Below are 18,423 nucleotides of genomic sequence, written 5' to 3' on the forward strand. Positions count from 1 at the left end.
TATTTTTACAGATTCTCCGTTTCTTTCGTACCCACCGAGGCATGTGAGCACACCATCAATGTTTCATTTAATAAAATGCCCGTTCCCGGTTGTCCCATCACAGTGAGCATAAGCGGCGGCATGTCCGGACCCCAGGTATCACTGGGTGGTCCCGGACCTGTACACCAATCGAATTCTTTTGTCATCAATCACAACGGCGGTCGTTTAGAGGATATTGAAGTTAATGTCGAAGGTAACGTATTGTTGTCGTTGTCATCATAGCTAGGACCTTAGAGAAATGCGAGTTTCTTAAGGTCCGGCATTTACTTTTTCAGAATTTATGTGTTATATTTTTTTACTAATCATATTATGTGAGTGTTATGGTTATGTTTAATTTTTCTTTTGTGAATAAGTTTGTTCTATTATTTACTCTCAATTGGTTGCTCTTGATCACATGTTTCTCTACAATGTCACACATTTTAATAGGTTTACGTTTCTTATTTTTCATTTTGATTGTTTTATATCTCCGTCACGAGCATGTTTTCTATTTTTACAATTTCATATACTTTTTTCCTGAAGAAAAATTGTTTGTTGTTAATACACATTTTTTCTAATATTACACTCCTAATTGCACCTGTTTGTTTACACATTTATGTATTTAATTTATAACAAATATGTGCATTGTAAAGAATGACTGATTTTGTATATTTCAACACCTTGCATCTGCATGACTCGATAGGGCATGTTAAATTTGTTATCATTTCGTGAAAATTGTTTTTGTTTTGTATAAAAATATGAGTATAGCTAAGGTTCAAAATAATGTCAAGGGTCCCAATGAATTTCTATATATATTATAAGCAGATTTAGATATCAATGCGTTCTGATTTTAGGTATCATACTCATTTTTGGGTTAGAGCGGTTTGTTTGAATTTTAAATTGTCAATATAAGTTTAACAGCATACGTCCGGATTTTTGTACATTCCGCTTTGTAAATAGGATGATGAGTAATTCCGCCGATAAAAGTTCAAGACATTTACCAAACCATTTTAAATATTTGTGTCAATGTGTAATTTTTTGGCGTATGTGGATTGGATCTTCAACAATTTTTATATTTTCTACAACTGGAGAATTACCAAATTTTGTATTCATTCTTTAGGAACGACAAGAAAAATGTCGTTAAGAAACCTCAAAATTGGTCAAATGTGTACATAGGTCGAAATTGTTGGCCAGGAATTTCGAAATACCACAAATTATATGATGGGTATGTCCAAACGTTGAAAATTTCCTGAAAACCCAGAATGGCAACAATGAGCATTCATGCCATTTCAAATATGAATATTTTTCTGTGCCTGTGTAAGTATAATTGTCATTTTTTGGTATTGCAAATGATATACATATATTTGTATTACACATTCACTACTAAGATTTTTTGTATTGCAAATGATATATAATTGGTATAGCCCCATCGGAGGGTGATACATCTTCTAATTCATTCCAATAATTATGAATATTTGTCCGTTTTTTAGTATAGCCCCCCCTAATACGGTAGCTTCCAAAATTCGCTATTTTAGGGACTATGGATACATTTTTCAACCGAGTATCTTCAGGCTACTGTTATTTTCAACTATTACTGGTATTTTAAATTATCATTGTTCCACTTTACGATACCTCCTTATAACGGTACCTCCCAAATTTCAGTATTTTATTGAGTTTGGTATTTATTGGATAGCACATATTTCTGTCAAGTATTATAAATATTGGCCAACTTTTTATGACATAACAGTACCCTTCATTATACGGCATTAGGTTTCAAATCTTCCTACCAAAAATTTACCATTACATAGACTTCAGTATATAAAAGTTCCGAACGATTACAGGTATTTTAAAAGTCTACCACTTGGTGGTGTGAATACAAAGTTCGACGATTTTTTACTTGTTTCTCATTTCGTTTGCAACAAAATTTTTGTATAATACCCCATAAAATGTATATTAGGTTGGGAAAAAAAGAAATCTATTACATTTATATGAATTATAGGGCTTCGGAATGTCCGATTTGGGCCAAATATGCACCTTTTTCTTGTATGATTTGTTGCCATTTTAAAGGTATCTTCATAATGCCTCTTTCGTAGAAGTTCACAATCCTCCCAATGCAAGAAAAATATGATAATCGTTTGATGCCAAGCTCCCGAAGTTTCTGGCGAGTCACTGTAGATGGGTGTGGCCTAGCGTTCTCCTGGTGGAACACGACACCTATCCTTTTCGACAAATCTGGCCGTTTCTAGTCAATTGCTATCTTCAAACGGTCCAGTTGTTGACAGAAGAGATTAGAATTTAGCGTTTGGCCTTATGGAAACAACTCATAATAAAAAAATCTTCTTCCAGTCCAGCTTTGTGTAAATGTTTTAAAACAGTTTTATGGTCGATGTTTAACTCCTGGGCGATGTCAACTTCGATCATATCTCCGATTTTATCGACATTTTGGACTATTTTTTCATCATAATAAAATTCTATTGAGCCGTCCTCCAACTAAAGTGGTTGTAATTTGACATTCCGTGTTCTTGGATGATGAAACATATATTTTCAGCAAAATACCATAATTTGGTCCTACACCCATATGAAAGTCCGGCCCATGTATGGTATATTGATGTATATTAAACACATTGGGCTACGTGGCTTTACAAAGGCCATACCTTGATAATTTGCGTTAATGTCGATTGGTTTTAGATATTTAGAATACCGAACTCATGGTGAAAGGTATAGAAATGTCAACTAGGAGAAATTGTACTAGGTATAGTTACAGTGTCTACACTTCACTTTATTTTAGGGCCTTCAAGATGTAGGAAACATGTTGCTGTTTTTATACCCTTCGCCACACTGTGGTACAGGGTATTATGTCTTTGTGCATATGTTTGTAACAGGCGAAAGGAAACGAGATAGATACATTGTTCCTTTTGAGAATATTCATAGAATCACTTTCTGAGTCGATTTACGCGTGTCCGTCTGTCCGTCCATGTATTTTTGTGAACAAAATTTGGCACAGCGTAATGAATTAGATCTAGAATGATGTGTTTTAAGTTTCCTGAAAATCGGTTCAGATTCAGATATAGCTCCCATATATATTTTCGTCCGATTTAAGGTAAAATGTGTACCAAAGTCCCTAAATATATTTTTCCGTTTACACGAAATTTGGAACAGCTTAATGAATATGGTCTAGAATGATGTGTGTTAAGTTTCCTGAAATCGGTTCAGATTTAGATATAGCTTCTATATCTGTCCAATTAAAAAATTTAGTATCGGTTGCGGAATGACATGTTTATGGATCCAATTTCATTTTACTGGACCTTTAAAAATGCGACGTCGGTTAGGATTCGTCTGTTGAATATACCCAAAGTGGTGAAGGGTATCTTATAGTCGGCCCCGTCCGAATTTTACTACTTTCCTTACTGGTTTTCTTTTTGAATTTTCATATTTTTAAATATCATAACTTTTTAAAGTCTCAAAATGCTTCTTGATTCCATACACCTTAACCCCTTTGATCGAAGTACCACATGTGAAAATGTTTGGATATAAATTGATGTATTACGCACGAAATCAAATTTGCTTTTGCTTTTTCATACGAAATTAAATTTTCACATGTACTATATGCATATATGCCTAATATGCCTTTACGGGTCATATTAATTAAAAACACGCACACACTTAAATACTTCATTGAGGAGAAATTGATTAAGTGTTATATATTTCAGAACCATCATTTATAAAGTTTTGTCCGCCATAATCCTTGTCATATCTTCCGACAGAGATCGTCACTCTTTTTCCCTCTGAATTATATATAATTTCGTATTTATATTTCCTAGTGCGTAGTGGATCGCAATCGCCAAAATTTCTAGTACACTTTCCATATAACAGTACCCCAAATTTTTCATTTTTCATAACAATTGCAAATTGTTGAATAAGAAAGTACCTTGCAAAAATTTGAACTACCATTTGAATATTTTTGTCTACCAGTTATCCGTAATGAACAATTTATTCGAAATTTATTAGTGTTCGAGGATAGGGTAAAGGTGGAAAAAGGACGATGAAAACATACGAATATCGATTTCTTTTCTTTGAGGACCCTAACTAAAATCTGATGAGCGGTATTTTTGTAGAATATTTAGAGACCAAAAAATGTGTTTGGTATTTAGTTTGCGGTCCATGAAAATAAGGACATAGAAGAAATACTTGTTTAAAAAAATTGTCATTTGAATGAAAGTTTCTGTATAGGACTTATCATATGGCCTCTTTTGTATGTATTCATATAGATATAGAACATGTAGGGCACGTATGCTAATTTTTAAATCATATTACTGATATGAGAGTCAAAAATTTGTTTTATTTATTTTTGAGATTTGTATATCATTTACTTCTACTATATGTTTATGTGTCTGTTGACTACATTAAATTTTTTGTAAATTGTGTGCAAATTGTTAATTGTATAATATTTTGTAAAAAATATTTTTTATTTATAAATAATATATATTTTATAAATTATTTCTCTTCTCTTTACATCTTTCTCTTTGTATTGCATTTTCAGGACGACGAAGATTATTGTACTAGACCCATACATATAAATATATATATAAATACACATATAACAAGAACAAAAACAGAAGCGAGAAAATATCTATATATAATACACCCTCCCTGAATCAATGAATAATCGAAAAAAATGAAACAAATATTTTTTTATTGTTTTTATATATTTTATATTTCTAACAAATACGGAAATAATTTTTAATTTAATTATTTTTTTCTGTTAATTAACCTGCCTGTTTTGTTTTAATTTTTAAGTTAATTTAAAAAAAAAAATCGAAAGAAAAATAATCTATCAAATATTGACGAACAAATTGAAGAAAAACAACGGAATACTAATTTCTACTTTCAAGAAACAATTTTACCATATTCTTCTTAACGATATTGTTTTCAAATTTTACTAATTTTCTTTGTATAAAGAAAAATATAACATACAGAAAAGTTCAAATTAATTGTCGCAAACGGAAAGCTAATAAAATTAAAACATATTAAAATTCGACAATAAATTATAGCAAAGGACCCTGCTACCTTCCAACTAATGACTAATTTGTTTAAATGGTTAATACAATTAAATTGTTTAACCACAAGGATTTTATATTTCTTCTTCCCTAAAATTATTTACATATATATAAATATTATTAAAATTAAAAATGAATAATGTTAATGGTTTTATTTACGAAATAAATAAAAAATAATAATATATCTTCGAGAAAACCCCCTAAAATCAACACCAATGTGTTTTCTTTTTTCAATATTTTCGCAAACAAAACATCTCTGTAGTTAGGGCAAGGAATGAATATTCTAAAAAATACAGTTACTTGAATGTTTAATTAAAATTTAATAGATAAGGTGTTAATGATATTCGGTAGAATTGTATTGTAGACGGTATTTAATTTTTAAAATTAAAAATAAGTAACAGGTCAATATTATTTATTTTTTATATTTTTATTTTATTTTTTGAAGAAATTTCTTTTGGGTTTCCGGTTAAGGTTCTTTCTTTGTAGTTTAGTGTACATTTCCTTATAGTTTAGTTAAAAATTAGGTATTTCCTTTTCTGGTCTGACGTCTTCTTTTCATTCACTCATCATCAATATTTTCCCATAGTCATCATCATAGCAATCATAATTTCGTATTGGTTCAAGGAGTTCTATTGGATTTAAGCCATTTTCAATTTAACAAGAACAAAATTAACACTATCTCCCCACCCAAAACACATCCACATGCGAAGATACCATTTATCTAATTTTATATAACATAACATTTGATTTACATTTATTTTCAAAATTTTCTTTTTTCAAAAATAAATAAAAACTCTAATATCATACATGCCAAAACATAACTCTCCAAAATACTAATACAAAATAATTGTAACACTAAATTTTGAAAATGTTGACCTACACACCTGTATGTGTGTGTGTTCTTCAAACTTCTACGAAAAAACAATATTTTTTCTAACAAAAAAAAAACACTCGAAATATTTCCATATATACAAAAATGCGCGTAACCAAAAAAAAAAAAAAAAAAACAATAAAATGAAATAATAAAAAAAAATTCAACGAAATTAAATAAATACAAAAACTACACAAAATAATAAAAACAATGCAACGAAAAATATCAAATAAAACAAAACAAACAACAAAATCATCGAAAACATCAACAACTACATTAATGTTCCTACATCAGGACCCGCTGGACAATCTGTGCCCGCACAGGTCCATCAGTCAGCAGAGGGTGTCTTCAAGGCAGAATTTGTACCACGTGTCGTTGGCGAACATCGTGTCCATGTCACAGTCTGTGGTATGGCAACGGCTGGTAGTCCATATGCAGCTAAGGTGAGTAGGCTCAATATTTATTGTGTATATTCTAATTCATTATAATAAAAGAACAACTATCTGTAAAGGATACTTTTTTAAGAGGTTTTTCTTTTTTCAAAAATATATGCCCTCCACCATAGGTATATCGATAATAACTTGAAATAAAAATATAGGGAACATACAAAAAAAGTATATTTATACCAATAATTGTACCAAGCGATTGTTGTAAACCATAATGTACTCCAAATACAACTTTCAGTGATTTTTAATGGATATTTTCCCTAAAATCGCAAAATCCCAAAATGTGGACCGGTTTTGACGGCCCATGGTTGGGTGGAACATATGTATATAATCCACAAAATACTGTAATTTAGAGGTCAAAGTTATATGAGACCATCTCCAACGTACACAGGATTATATTTCGGAGGGAGGGTTGGAAGCTTATGATTCAATATGAAAAATTTCATTTCAGGAAAAAAATTGTTTACGTACGTTCCTGTAGGCTGTTCGGAATTTCCGAACATTTGGAGTTGTCATTATATGAGTTGGTATGCCTAATTGAGGACTGATATAGCTCAATTTCGAACCTAAATGCGGGCCTCTATATATTTCATTTTCGAACCGGATGTACTAATTTTTATTTCGATATGCTCCGAAGGTAGAATGATTACAGCAGATGGCTAAATCGGCCAAATAGTCTTAGAATGTAGGGACTTTGGTGCACCATTTACATAAAATCGCACGAAAATCTATATGGCAGCTATATCTTAATCTGAACCGATTTTCACGAAACTTAGCACACATCATTCCAAACTCAATACAGTGTGCAATGAAAAATTTCGTGCAAATTGTAAGAAATCTAGGGAGTTTTGTGCAACATTTACATAAAATCGAACGAAAATATATATGGGAGACATATCTATGTCTGATCCAATTATCACGAAACTTAGCTCTCATCATTCTCGACTGAAGTCTGTACGCTACGCCACATTTCGTTTAAAATCAAAAGATATACAGGGACTTTGGTGCAGCATTTTCCTTAAATCGTTCGGGAGCTATATCTAAATCTGGACTGATTTTCCTCAATTCCAATAGGGTTCAAATTAGGATCGTAAATGTGACCTAAGCTTTGCTTACAATTTGACATGCTTAAATATGCTCAGAAAGTGATGCTATTCATATTCTCAATGTGTCTATATCGATTTCTTTTGCCTATTACAAACATATGCACGAAGACATAACACCCTGTAGCACAGTGTGGTGGAGGGTATAAAAAGGGGTTATATGGGGGGTTATTCTAAAAATAATTTTTAGGGTAGTTACCATATAACCCCCTTTAATAAAATAAGTAGTACGAATAAGAACTAAAAGTACTAAATTACAGCCAATTCGGTACAAAGTATTTTCAAAGCCCCCTAATAACTAAACATTTGGGTGTATCGTTATATGAGGGCTACCGGAAAAAGTGGACCTATATTAAAAATTTTGTAAAGGAATTTGACACCCAGAACAAGGTGCCAAATTATAACGAATTCGGTTGAAAAACGACCTCAAAATCCCCAAAATACCGAAAATTGTCTGGTACCTTTATATGGGGGCTACCAGAAAAAATGGACCTATATTTGTAATTATAACTGGAGAAATACCCAAAAAGAACAAGATGTTACAAATTTCAGCGAATTCGGTCGAAAAACGCACTTGAGAACCCCAAAATACCAGGACCGACATTTATAATTTTTAGTGGAGAAATTTGGTACCCAATAAGGAACAATTATGCCAGTTTTCAGCGAATTCAGTTAAAAAACGAGCTGGATAACCCCAAAATAAGCCCCCTATATATGGGGGCTATGCCTAAACGTTGACCGCTATAGCTCATCTTCGATTTTTGACCTGCCGGCAGACAAACATTTTGTTGATATATATAAATTCTTTTAGAGGCAATAGTGTGATTACATACAGACGGACAGGCTTTTTTGCTGATCAAGAATATACTTTATAGGGGTAGAAATGATTTTTTCGATAATTTACAAACGGAAAAACAGACTTGATATACCCTCCATGCCATGGTGGAAGGTAAAAAACATAAAATTCCGAAAAATCCATAAAAAGACCATTTACCAAAAAATTCTGCGGTATGGCGTTTGGCTTCAATTCTTGAACTAGATGTATCCTGAAAAGATTCACAACTAAATCTTAGCATATTAATTGTATAGGTCCATATATTAAAATTTACCCTAGGTCCACGATATAATTGGTCGCAGCCACTTTGCGGTATTTTTGAAGTTTAAGCCTCATTTTGCAAATAAAATACCTGTAATTTGGTATTTGTCGATGTCTTTACATTTAGTATTTTATTCACCCTCCCTTTTTTTGTCATCCATCTTTCCCTAGGTTTACGATGTTAATGCCATCAAGGTGAAAAATGTCAGCAATGGTACTGTGGGTAAACCAGTCACATTCCTCGTCGAGACATCACAAGCTGGTCCCGGTAACCTAGAAGTTACCGTGAATGGTGGCCGTGTACCAACATCGGCACAAGCACAAGGACAACATACCTACGCAATAAGCTTCACACCACGTGAAGCACAAAATCATACCGTCGAATTGCGTTTCAATTCTCAAGATGTACCCGGATCTCCGTTCACTTGTCGTGTTTCGGCAGCTGCTCGCATACAATCACCCGAGACAATGGATAAAGTTAGTGTGGGTCGTATGTTTGAATTCGTTGTGGAATCCGATACTAAACCCACAGTTGAAGTTTTGGGTCCAGCTAGACGTAGTGTACCCGTTATGATTGATCCCATCCATGTGGGTTATAATGTGAAATTTGAACCTGTTGAAGTGGGAGATCACTCTGTGGAGGTAAGACTACCAGGTGGTGGTCATGTTGAAGGCAGTCCATTTTTGTTGAAGGCCTATTCGGCGGAGAAAGTTGTTGTCACCGACATCCGACCCGGTGTTGTGGGTAAAAGTGTTAGCTTTGGCATCAATGCTAGCCAAGCTGGAGCTGGCAACTTGGAGATTATTGTTGCGGTCAATGGTAAAAATGTTCCCAATTTTGTACAATCGGAAGGCAATGCACGTTTCAAGGTGAATTTTAAACCCACCGAAGCTGCAGCTCATAGTTTGTCAGTGCGTTTTAATGGCCATCCAGTGCCTGGATCTCCATTTACATGTCACATTGGCTCGGCTCCTATTAGTTTGCCGAGGGCTATTGCCACGGGTGAGGCATTGAAACAGGCCGCCATTAGAGTGGATAATACATTTGATTTGGATGGGTTTGAGGGTATTGAGCCGCAGGTGTTTGTTACCTCTCCCTCAGGAGATAATGTACCGGCACATGTTCAACATCAAGGCGGAGATTCTTATTCGGCGACATTCCGTCCAAATGTTGTGGGACGTCATTTGATTAGTGTTACCGCTTCGGATCAACATATTAATGGTTCTCCGTTTTCATGCAATGTCTTCGATGTCTCTCGGGTCACCATCAGCGGTTTGGAGCAACAATATGGTCCCGCTGCATTGGGTATACCGGTGACCTTCAGTGTTGATGCTGCTGGTGCCGGTGAGGGTACTTTGGAATTGGTGGTTTCTACCGATACCAGCACCGTGAAGGCTGAAGTTGTGGCATGTGCCCGTGGCCTATATGATGTGACCTTTGTACCACAATCCACAGAACCGCATTATGTCAACATAACATTCAATGAAATGCCAGTTGATGGCAGTCCCTTCCAGGTGGATATACAACAAACCGCCCAGACCATACAAATTGGTAGCTTGGCCATGATTGATTTTCCATCGGATGATCAAATTGCTGAAATTATGGGTCCCGATCATAAACCTGTTCCCTACACCATCAATAGACAGACGGCAGAATTCCGCACACATATGACGGGTAATTATTTGATTCGCTTTATTGACCGTGAAACAAGGCAGCATGTTGGCACCCGTACCCTTACCGTTTTCGATCCGTCATTAGTGAAAATTACCGAAGTTGGTGAGGCTTTGTGTCATCGGCCGGCCAGCATATCGGTGTCGCTTAACGAGGCTGGCCAGGGTGATTTGTCGGCCTATGTGAAGTGTGGTGCTACCGAGGTTCCTCATACCATACGAGGACCCAGCAAGAATGGTGTCTATGAAATTGTCTATCATCCTACGCGGGTGGCTCCCCATAAGATTACTATACTCTTTAATGATGTTCCAATATCCCTAAAACCCTTGGAGATAAATGTGTTGCCTGCTGGTGTCGGCAAGGAGATTAGCGTTAGCGGACTTGGCTTATATCAAGCTAGAGTTGGAAAGACCACGTCCTTTGCCATTGATACCATTAAGCGGCCAGCAAGAGAATTTGATGTGGTCGTATCGGGTCCTGGTGGACAAGCTCTTCCCGTGCGTTGTTATCAAACCAAGAGTGGCCATTTGCAGGCTGAATTTACCATAAATAAACCCGGACAATGTATTATTGGTAAGTTTAGGAAAAAAGTTGGTACTCAGTTTCTGAGGATTGGGGGTTTATAGGATATCCCCTAAGAAATAGATACTCTGAGTCTGAATTCAGAGAATTCATTCGAACCTAACTTTGTTTATTATTGTTTTAAAATTGTATACATTTTTTAATCCTTGCAGAGGTTCTTCATCAATCCAAACCCCTACCCGGCAGTCCTTTCACCTGTGAAGCCTTCGACACATCCAAAGTTTCCGTTCAAGGTATTCCAAAAGCACCCATGGCTCTACACAGTCCCATTGCATTTACGGTACGTACCGAAAATGCTGGTTTGGCAGAATTAGAAGCTTTTGCTGTGTCTCCGACAAATCAAAATGTTCCGGTTCATATTAATGAACAATCGGAGGGTATATATAGCGTTGAGTTTATACCCACACAACCGGGTACTTATAAGCTGACACTGATGTATGGTGGAGAAACTTTGCCCGGTTCTCCGTATACATTTACCGCCTCGACAAATGGTGCTAAGACCGATACACGGGCGGCCGGTAATGGCCTGGAAGTTTGTCATCGCAACAAGGAGGCCTCTTTCATTGTCTATTGTCCCGTACAACCGAATGTTCAAATTGAACGTTCCGATGAGTTTGGCGAACGTATTGAACCCAAGATCAAGCCGTTGGGAAATAATGAATGGCGTATTTCCTATACCATTCTGTCGGTGGGTCGTTACGAAATTCGTGCCAGTTGTCCAAATCGTGGTAATTTACCCGGTTCTCCATGGCACATCTCATGTGTGGAATCCAGCAAAGTTACTCCCGTTGGAGGTTGGGGTACTCTGCTGGATCATGAAGGTCGTTTGATATTACCGGCTCGTATAGTGTTCGATGTTGAAAATGCTGGACCCGGTGAGCTGAATTGCACAATTGATGGTGTTGAAATTCCCGTTGACAAACTGCCCGATGGCAAGCTACGTTTGTACATAAGTGGTGATAATATGACACCCGGCGAGCATGATTTGGAATTGACATGGAGTGGCCTAACCATAGTACAATGCCCACGCAGTGCATTTGTTACTGGACAACAAGCGGCCGATAAAGTTGTTCTCACCGGTAGAGGTTTGGCTGCTGCTCAAGCTGGGGAGGCTGCTCATTTCACAATCGATGCCACAGATGCACCAGCCGGCAGACCAGAAGTTATTCTCGTACATCAAGATAACACATCGGTGCCGGTGAGTTTGGCTCAGCCCAGACCAAATGAAGCCATTTGGATGGCCTCCTACACACCACAGAAATCATCATCCGGCCCTCTCACACTATCTGTTAAATGGAATGGCCGTTTGGTTAAAGGTTGTCCTCTCACCGTGGCAGTTGGTTCTTCTATGGACGCCTCAAAGGTCATCTGTTCCGGTGAAGGTCTACGACATGGTATTGTTGGTAAAGACATTAAATCATGGATTGATACACGTCGTGCTGGTCCTGGTGAATTAACGGCACACTGTGCTGGACCCCGCAAGGTGGCCTATTGTGAACTATACGATCATGGTGATGCTACATTTACATTAAATATTAAACCCCAAGAACCTGGACGTCATGTTCTCACAATTAAATATGGTGGACAAAATGTCCCAGGGTCGCCATTTGCTCTTAAAGTGGCTGGAGCTCCCGATGCAAGCAAGGTAAGGAGAGAATATTTAGCAATAACATAGAATGGATAATTGTATTTTATTTGTTTTCCTAGGTACGTGTCTATGGCCCTGGAATTGAACATGGTGTTCTGGCAACCTTCCAATCCCGTTTCATTTGCGATACCCGTGGTGCTGGTGCTGGCCAATTGACAGTGCGTGTACGTGGCCCTAAGGGCGCATTCCGCGTGGAAATGCAAAGAGAATCACAAAAGGATCGAACAATATTGTGCAAGGTATGTAGGGGGCAGAGATTATTTTATTTTCTATAAAAACTTGACCTTTGCTTTTGAGATTATTTTATAGACAAAAATTGGTTCTATTCGTGGAAGATATTTTTCTATAGAAATGACACTCACCTTCCGACGTATTTCTACAGAAAAGAACATAATAATCTTAAAAATATTCTGACCTCTTGAGGTTAAACAAATGGACCTCAGTTTCTATAGAAAAATATTGCTCCAGAGTTTTTTCATCGATAGATTTTTTTATAAGAAATGGTCCTCAACTTCTGCGGATTTTTCTATTGTAAAAAACTGGATCTTAGATACTGTAGATTTATTTTCTATGGAAAAATATACTGCAGATTCCGAGGGTTTTTCCATAAGAAAAAGTGGACCCAAAAATATAAGGATTTTTCTATAGGAAAAAGTGGACCTCAGATTGGGAGACCAAAGATTCTGAAAGAAATTGAGATTCAGATTCTCTGGATTTTTTATATAAAAAATAATTCATCCCAGGTTTTGAAGATTTTTTCTATAGCAAAAATTAGACTCCAGATTCTGCGAATTTTTCTAAAGCAAAAAATTTGGATCTCAGGTTCTGAGGTGTTTTTATAGAAAATTGTGGAAATTCGATTCTGAGGGTTTTGTTTAATTGGACCTCAGATTCTGAGGATATTTTTCAATAAACAATGGTTTTCAGAGAAGGATAATCTTCTATAGAAAATGAGGACTTCGATTCTGAGAAAGACTTTTTTATATTCTGAGAATGTTTACTTATTTTTCTTCTTTAAAATAAATGGGTCCTTGGATTCTGAGAATTTTTTGAATTGGAAAAATTGGACCTCAGATTCAGAGAATATTTTCCATGAAAAAATTAGGCCTTGGAGGCTGAGGATTTTTCAGAGAAGTTTTTCTACAGTAAAATTTTGACCTCTGATTGTAATAATCCTTGTCTCTATAAAAAAAGGCCTTCAGAGGAAACTTGTCCTCACAGCTTCGATTAGATTTTGAGAATTTTTTCAATAAAAACATTGGACTTCAGATTCTGAGAAAAATTTCCATAAAAAATAGGAAAGTAGAAAAATATTCCTCACAGATAAAAATACTTCTGAAGGTTTTTTTTAATGACAAAAAAAGGTTAGACGAATTTTCCGGAATAGTGGACCCATCAAAAATATAATTCTTAATATATGTCGAAAAATTGTTACTCATAATTTTCTTCTCTCTCTCTTACAGTATGATCCCACCGAACCCGGTGACTATCGCGTAGAAGTGAAATGGGCCGGCGAATTTGTACCCGGATCACCGTTCCCCGTTATGATATTCGACACCGAAGAGGAGTTACGAAGGTTTCTTCAAGGTATATGAGGCCAACACAGCATCAGCACTATAATATTGCCAAACCCTGCCCTCAATCTCCCGCAACATCATCTACAACAACAGCAACAACAACATCATCACAATCAATCAGCCCACCATCAACAAGCATCAAATGCAGCCACACCAATTTTGCCACTATTTTCACATCACCAGCAGACGCTGCTGCGTCTATCGCCGTTATATTTAAATGGTAACGGCTTAGGCGGTTATCTGAGTAGCGTTGGTGGTGGCGGCGGCAGTAGCGGAATTGCCGTCTGTTTCGGTGATAATAGTAGTCGCGCTGCCAGCCAACAGTATCTAAGTAATCCGGATTTGACCTATGACATTGGTGGCTCACGTTCTTGTCTGAATCGCAGTCGATGTCGACAAGAGACGAGTTGTACCATACTTTGACGTACGAGTATGTGTGTGAGTTCGTTAGCTTTATAGCGAAATTTCACACAACATTTTTTATTGTTAAATTATAATTTTAATTTTATTTTTGCTATATATAGCACATTTTATTTATAAACAAAACAACAACAAACATGTATTTTATACAAATACAACGAAACTATATTTTTGTAAGACAAGTAATCAATTTTTTTGAAAAAAAACAATCTTTTTGAAATGCTTTAAATTGAAGAACAAATATTTAATATGTATTTTTTTTTTTTTGTTTCGAACGAATCTTTTACTTTTCGTTTATATATACATATATTTTCTGGCGTGACTAACTCTTAGCTTTAATAATGAGTTTTATTATTAAACAAAAATCTTTTTTTTTATTGTTTGCACATTATTATTTTTAATAATGTGACACACATTTATAATTATACTTATATATTATATTTAAACATTTTTATTTTCTTTATTAACGATGCTACATTCTGTTTGTTTATATATAAATATATATAAATAAATTGAAAATAAATATTACATTTTTTTACTATTCAATAAAGAAAATTATTTTTATTTTAAAAATAAATTATTACAATTTTATTATCTACTAATGTTGACATCATCTTTCTATAAAAAAAATCCAATAGATTGAAATTCTCTAAAAGAAAACCAGTAAGGAAAGTAATTAATTCAGTACGCTGTACCAAAATTCGAGCAAATTGTATGATTTTCAGGGACTTTGGTGCCTAATTTACCTAAAATCGGACGGATATATATATATATATATGCAACCTATGCAAATTGAACGATTTTCTTCAATTTCAATAAGGTTTCCTAAAATGCGCCAAATTTCATAAATCGGATTATAAATGCGACCTGTACTTTGTTTACAATTTAACATTAGCACACGTCATTCTACACTTAATTCAGTAACATGCATAAATCAACTCAGAAAGTGATTCTATTCATATTCTCAAAAGGAACCATGTCCCCATCTCGTTTCAATTTCCTTGTTACAAACATAAGCACAAAGACCACATTGTAGTGAAGGGTATAAAAATACTCATTTTTTTGGTTTGCTATAAACTAAAGAAAATGTATTTTTATAGGAAAAAATCTTCAGAGGTCAGAATGGTCAAATATTTTTTGTAGATGTTAAGAATATTGCCCAGAATTTGAAGACAAAGTGTTCATATGATTTTTTTGTAGAAAAAATTCTCAGATTTTTTTATTAAATGATTAACTGGTGAATGAGAATCCCTATTACTGATATTAGGGATTCTCATTGGGGTAGCCCACATATAACTGTACTCCCCGATATTCGATATTTTTAGGCTTTTGGGGACGTTTTTTGTAGACGTTAAGAATATTGCCCAGAATTTGAAGACAAAGTTTTCATATGATTTTTTTTTTGTAGAAAAAAATTCTCAGATTTTTTTTGGTTAAATGATCAACTAGCCAATGAGAATCCCTATTACTGATATTAGGGATTCTCATTTAGGTAGCCCTCATATAACGATACTCCCCAATATTCGATATTTTTAGGCTTTTGGGGACGTTTTCAACCTATTTGGTATCTTTCGTTCTCACTGTGTCGAAAATGCTGCTACTAAAAATTATCTATATTTGATTTTAGTGTAGTCCCCATACATCAGTACCCCCTAATATTCGATATTTTGAAGTATTTGATATCCTTTTTCCAACAGAATTGGTTCTTATTGGATATTAGGGATTTTCATTGACCAGAATATCTCCTTACAATAAATTATCAATATTGGCCAACATTTCCGGTATTTTCATTTAATTTTATTTTCGTGTTCTCATGGCTCTCAAATCTTTCTACGAAAAATTTTCAATATAGGTTCACGTTTTGAAATAGCTTCCCTATAACGATACTGACCCATTTTCGGTATTTTGAAGGCTTCAGCATCATTTTCTCACCGATGGAACTGTAATTGGGTATAAATGATTCATGAAGTCTGGCATACATAAATAATTATAAATATAGGTCCGCGTTTTGACACAGCGTTCTTATAAGTGTAGGGCACCGTTGTGAGAATTTTGATGGTTTTTTACACATTTTCTCGTTGTATTGACTGTAATTTGGCGTTTTGGATTATTGGATCTTTTTGCAGAAAATTGTCTTTATATGTCAAAGTTTTGATATAGCATCCATATAAAGATCCCACACCATTTTTGTATACCCTCCACCATAGTATGGAGGATATATTAATTTTGTCATTCCGTTTGTAATACCATAGATAGACGACAGCCTTAATTTGAATTAAAAAGTTCTTAAATTGAATTAATATTTACCTCTGACAGACGAGAGTTTCTGCATTTACGAAACAGTTTTTTGCTTCAAAACAATTGTTTGTCTGTGTGTAGTATGAATTTTTTTACATTTGTTTCGATATTTTTCGGGATTACATCTTTAGGAAATAGATACTTGGCATAAAGGAAGGAATAGCAACTATGATCTTAGGAAAGCAGCTCCCAATTCAAAAAATTATTGAAACTTGTCTTCATTTCTTATTTTTATTTTCATAAATATAAATAAATTTGACAAGAAACAATTAATTTTCGACAGCATTGCCATATTGAAATTGCCTAATTCAGTATAAATTCAGTTTGATTTTGTGCATTAACAACACATAAAAATGAGGATAATGTACAAGTTAATTTGAATTAACACTAGAAAGACGGGAATTTTGTATATACCTATATTGCCTAAAATCGGTCAAAATGACTTCATTCTGAAAAATTTTTTATTGTGTAAAGAAAATTTTTTAAACTATTTTTTTAATATTTGTTACATTATTTACAATCATACAAAACGTTGTTATTATTTGTTTTCGGTGGTAGGGCTCTCGGGTTTCCCCTTTTGAAAAATAAGAGCGCGGACAAAACGTTCGAAAAAAGAGGAAGACTTTACTCTAAGAGTGAAATCGACTGGAAATATAAAATTAATTTTTCCCGATTTGTGTGTTCGTATGTGTTTCTAGAGTAGCAAACGGGTTTCGATGTTGTTGTACCGATCTGGTCATATAAGAAATTTACTTTATACAGTAATAAAAGTAGTTTGATTATTTAATATTTCAAAAAGGTCAAAATGACCGCTTTTAGGCTATTTAGGTATAGCACATGTGAATACGGGGAATGAAAGAGGGGAGGAAGCAGCTACTATGATTAATAAACGTAGTTCTATGTGGTAGAAAAAGTCACCAAATTTTAAAAAGCTGAGTCATAATATACACACTTGTTTTTATACTTGAAATTTAAAAACCGTCAAAATGACTGCTCTCGGCAATCTAGTGTTAAGGCTGTTAATGCAAATTAAGGCTGTCGTCTGTCTAGGCTATAACTCATCGAAATATTCATTTCAGGGTAAAATTCTAAGACGATCTAGCCATGTCCGTCCGTCCGTCTGTTCTAATCACGTTATCTTCTGAAGGAATTGAGATAGGGTGCTGAAATTTTGCATAGGTTTGTCTTTTGTCTGCAGGCAGGTCAAGTTCGAAGATGGGGTATATCGGTCCGTTTTTTCAACCGAATACGCTGAAATTTGGTACATTGGGTTCTTATTGGCTACTAAGTGTCTCAAAAAAAAAAAAAAAAAAAAAATTATAAATATAGGTCCACCTTTTCTGGTAGCCCCCATATAACGGTACCTCCAAATATTCAGTATTTTGGGGGTTTTGATCGTATTTTTCCACCGAATTGGCTGTAATTTAGTATTTTGAGTTCTTAATAGGTACCAATCTCTTCATAAAAAAATATAAATATAGATCAATTTTTTCGGATATCCACCATATAAGGGTACCCCCCATTTTCAGTATTTTGGGGTTCTTGAGCGCGCTTTTCAACCGAATTCGCTGCAATTTGGTACTTTGTAGTCGTATATGGTAAGAAATCCCCCACCAAAAATTTTTAATATTCACCCCC

General features: G+C 34.8%; 2 protein-coding genes across 2 annotated transcripts in view; both read left to right on the forward strand.

The window, feature by feature from the left end:
- The window catches only part of LOC133329724 (filamin-B-like), a 56,110-nt gene extending 51,477 nt beyond the window's left edge, over nucleotides 1-4,633 (forward strand). The window contains exons 8-9 of the mRNA XM_061538191.1: nucleotides 12-232; nucleotides 4,556-4,633. Of these exons, the coding sequence (XP_061394175.1) occupies nucleotides 12-232; nucleotides 4,556-4,578 (244 nt within the window). The 3' untranslated portion in view covers nucleotides 4,579-4,633. The remainder of the gene's footprint in view (nucleotides 1-11; nucleotides 233-4,555) is intronic.
- A 571-nt stretch (nucleotides 4,634-5,204) lies between these two features.
- On the forward strand, nucleotides 5,205-14,490 carry LOC133329723 (filamin-C-like). The gene is made up of 7 exons (XM_061538189.1): nucleotides 5,205-5,220; nucleotides 6,238-6,386; nucleotides 8,760-10,833; nucleotides 10,995-12,487; nucleotides 12,550-12,729; nucleotides 13,954-14,066; nucleotides 14,097-14,490. Exons 1-7 carry the CDS (start codon nucleotides 5,205-5,207, stop codon nucleotides 14,488-14,490), a joined length of 4,419 nt encoding a protein of 1,472 aa, XP_061394173.1.
- Nucleotides 14,491-18,423: the final 3,933 nt, after the last annotated feature.

This window comes from Musca vetustissima, unplaced genomic scaffold (assembly GCF_032173495.1).
Source record: "Musca vetustissima isolate MV318-11 ecotype Yass unplaced genomic scaffold, APGP_CSIRO_Mvet_v1 utg1892, whole genome shotgun sequence".
NCBI lineage: Eukaryota > Metazoa > Arthropoda > Insecta > Diptera > Muscidae > Musca > Musca vetustissima.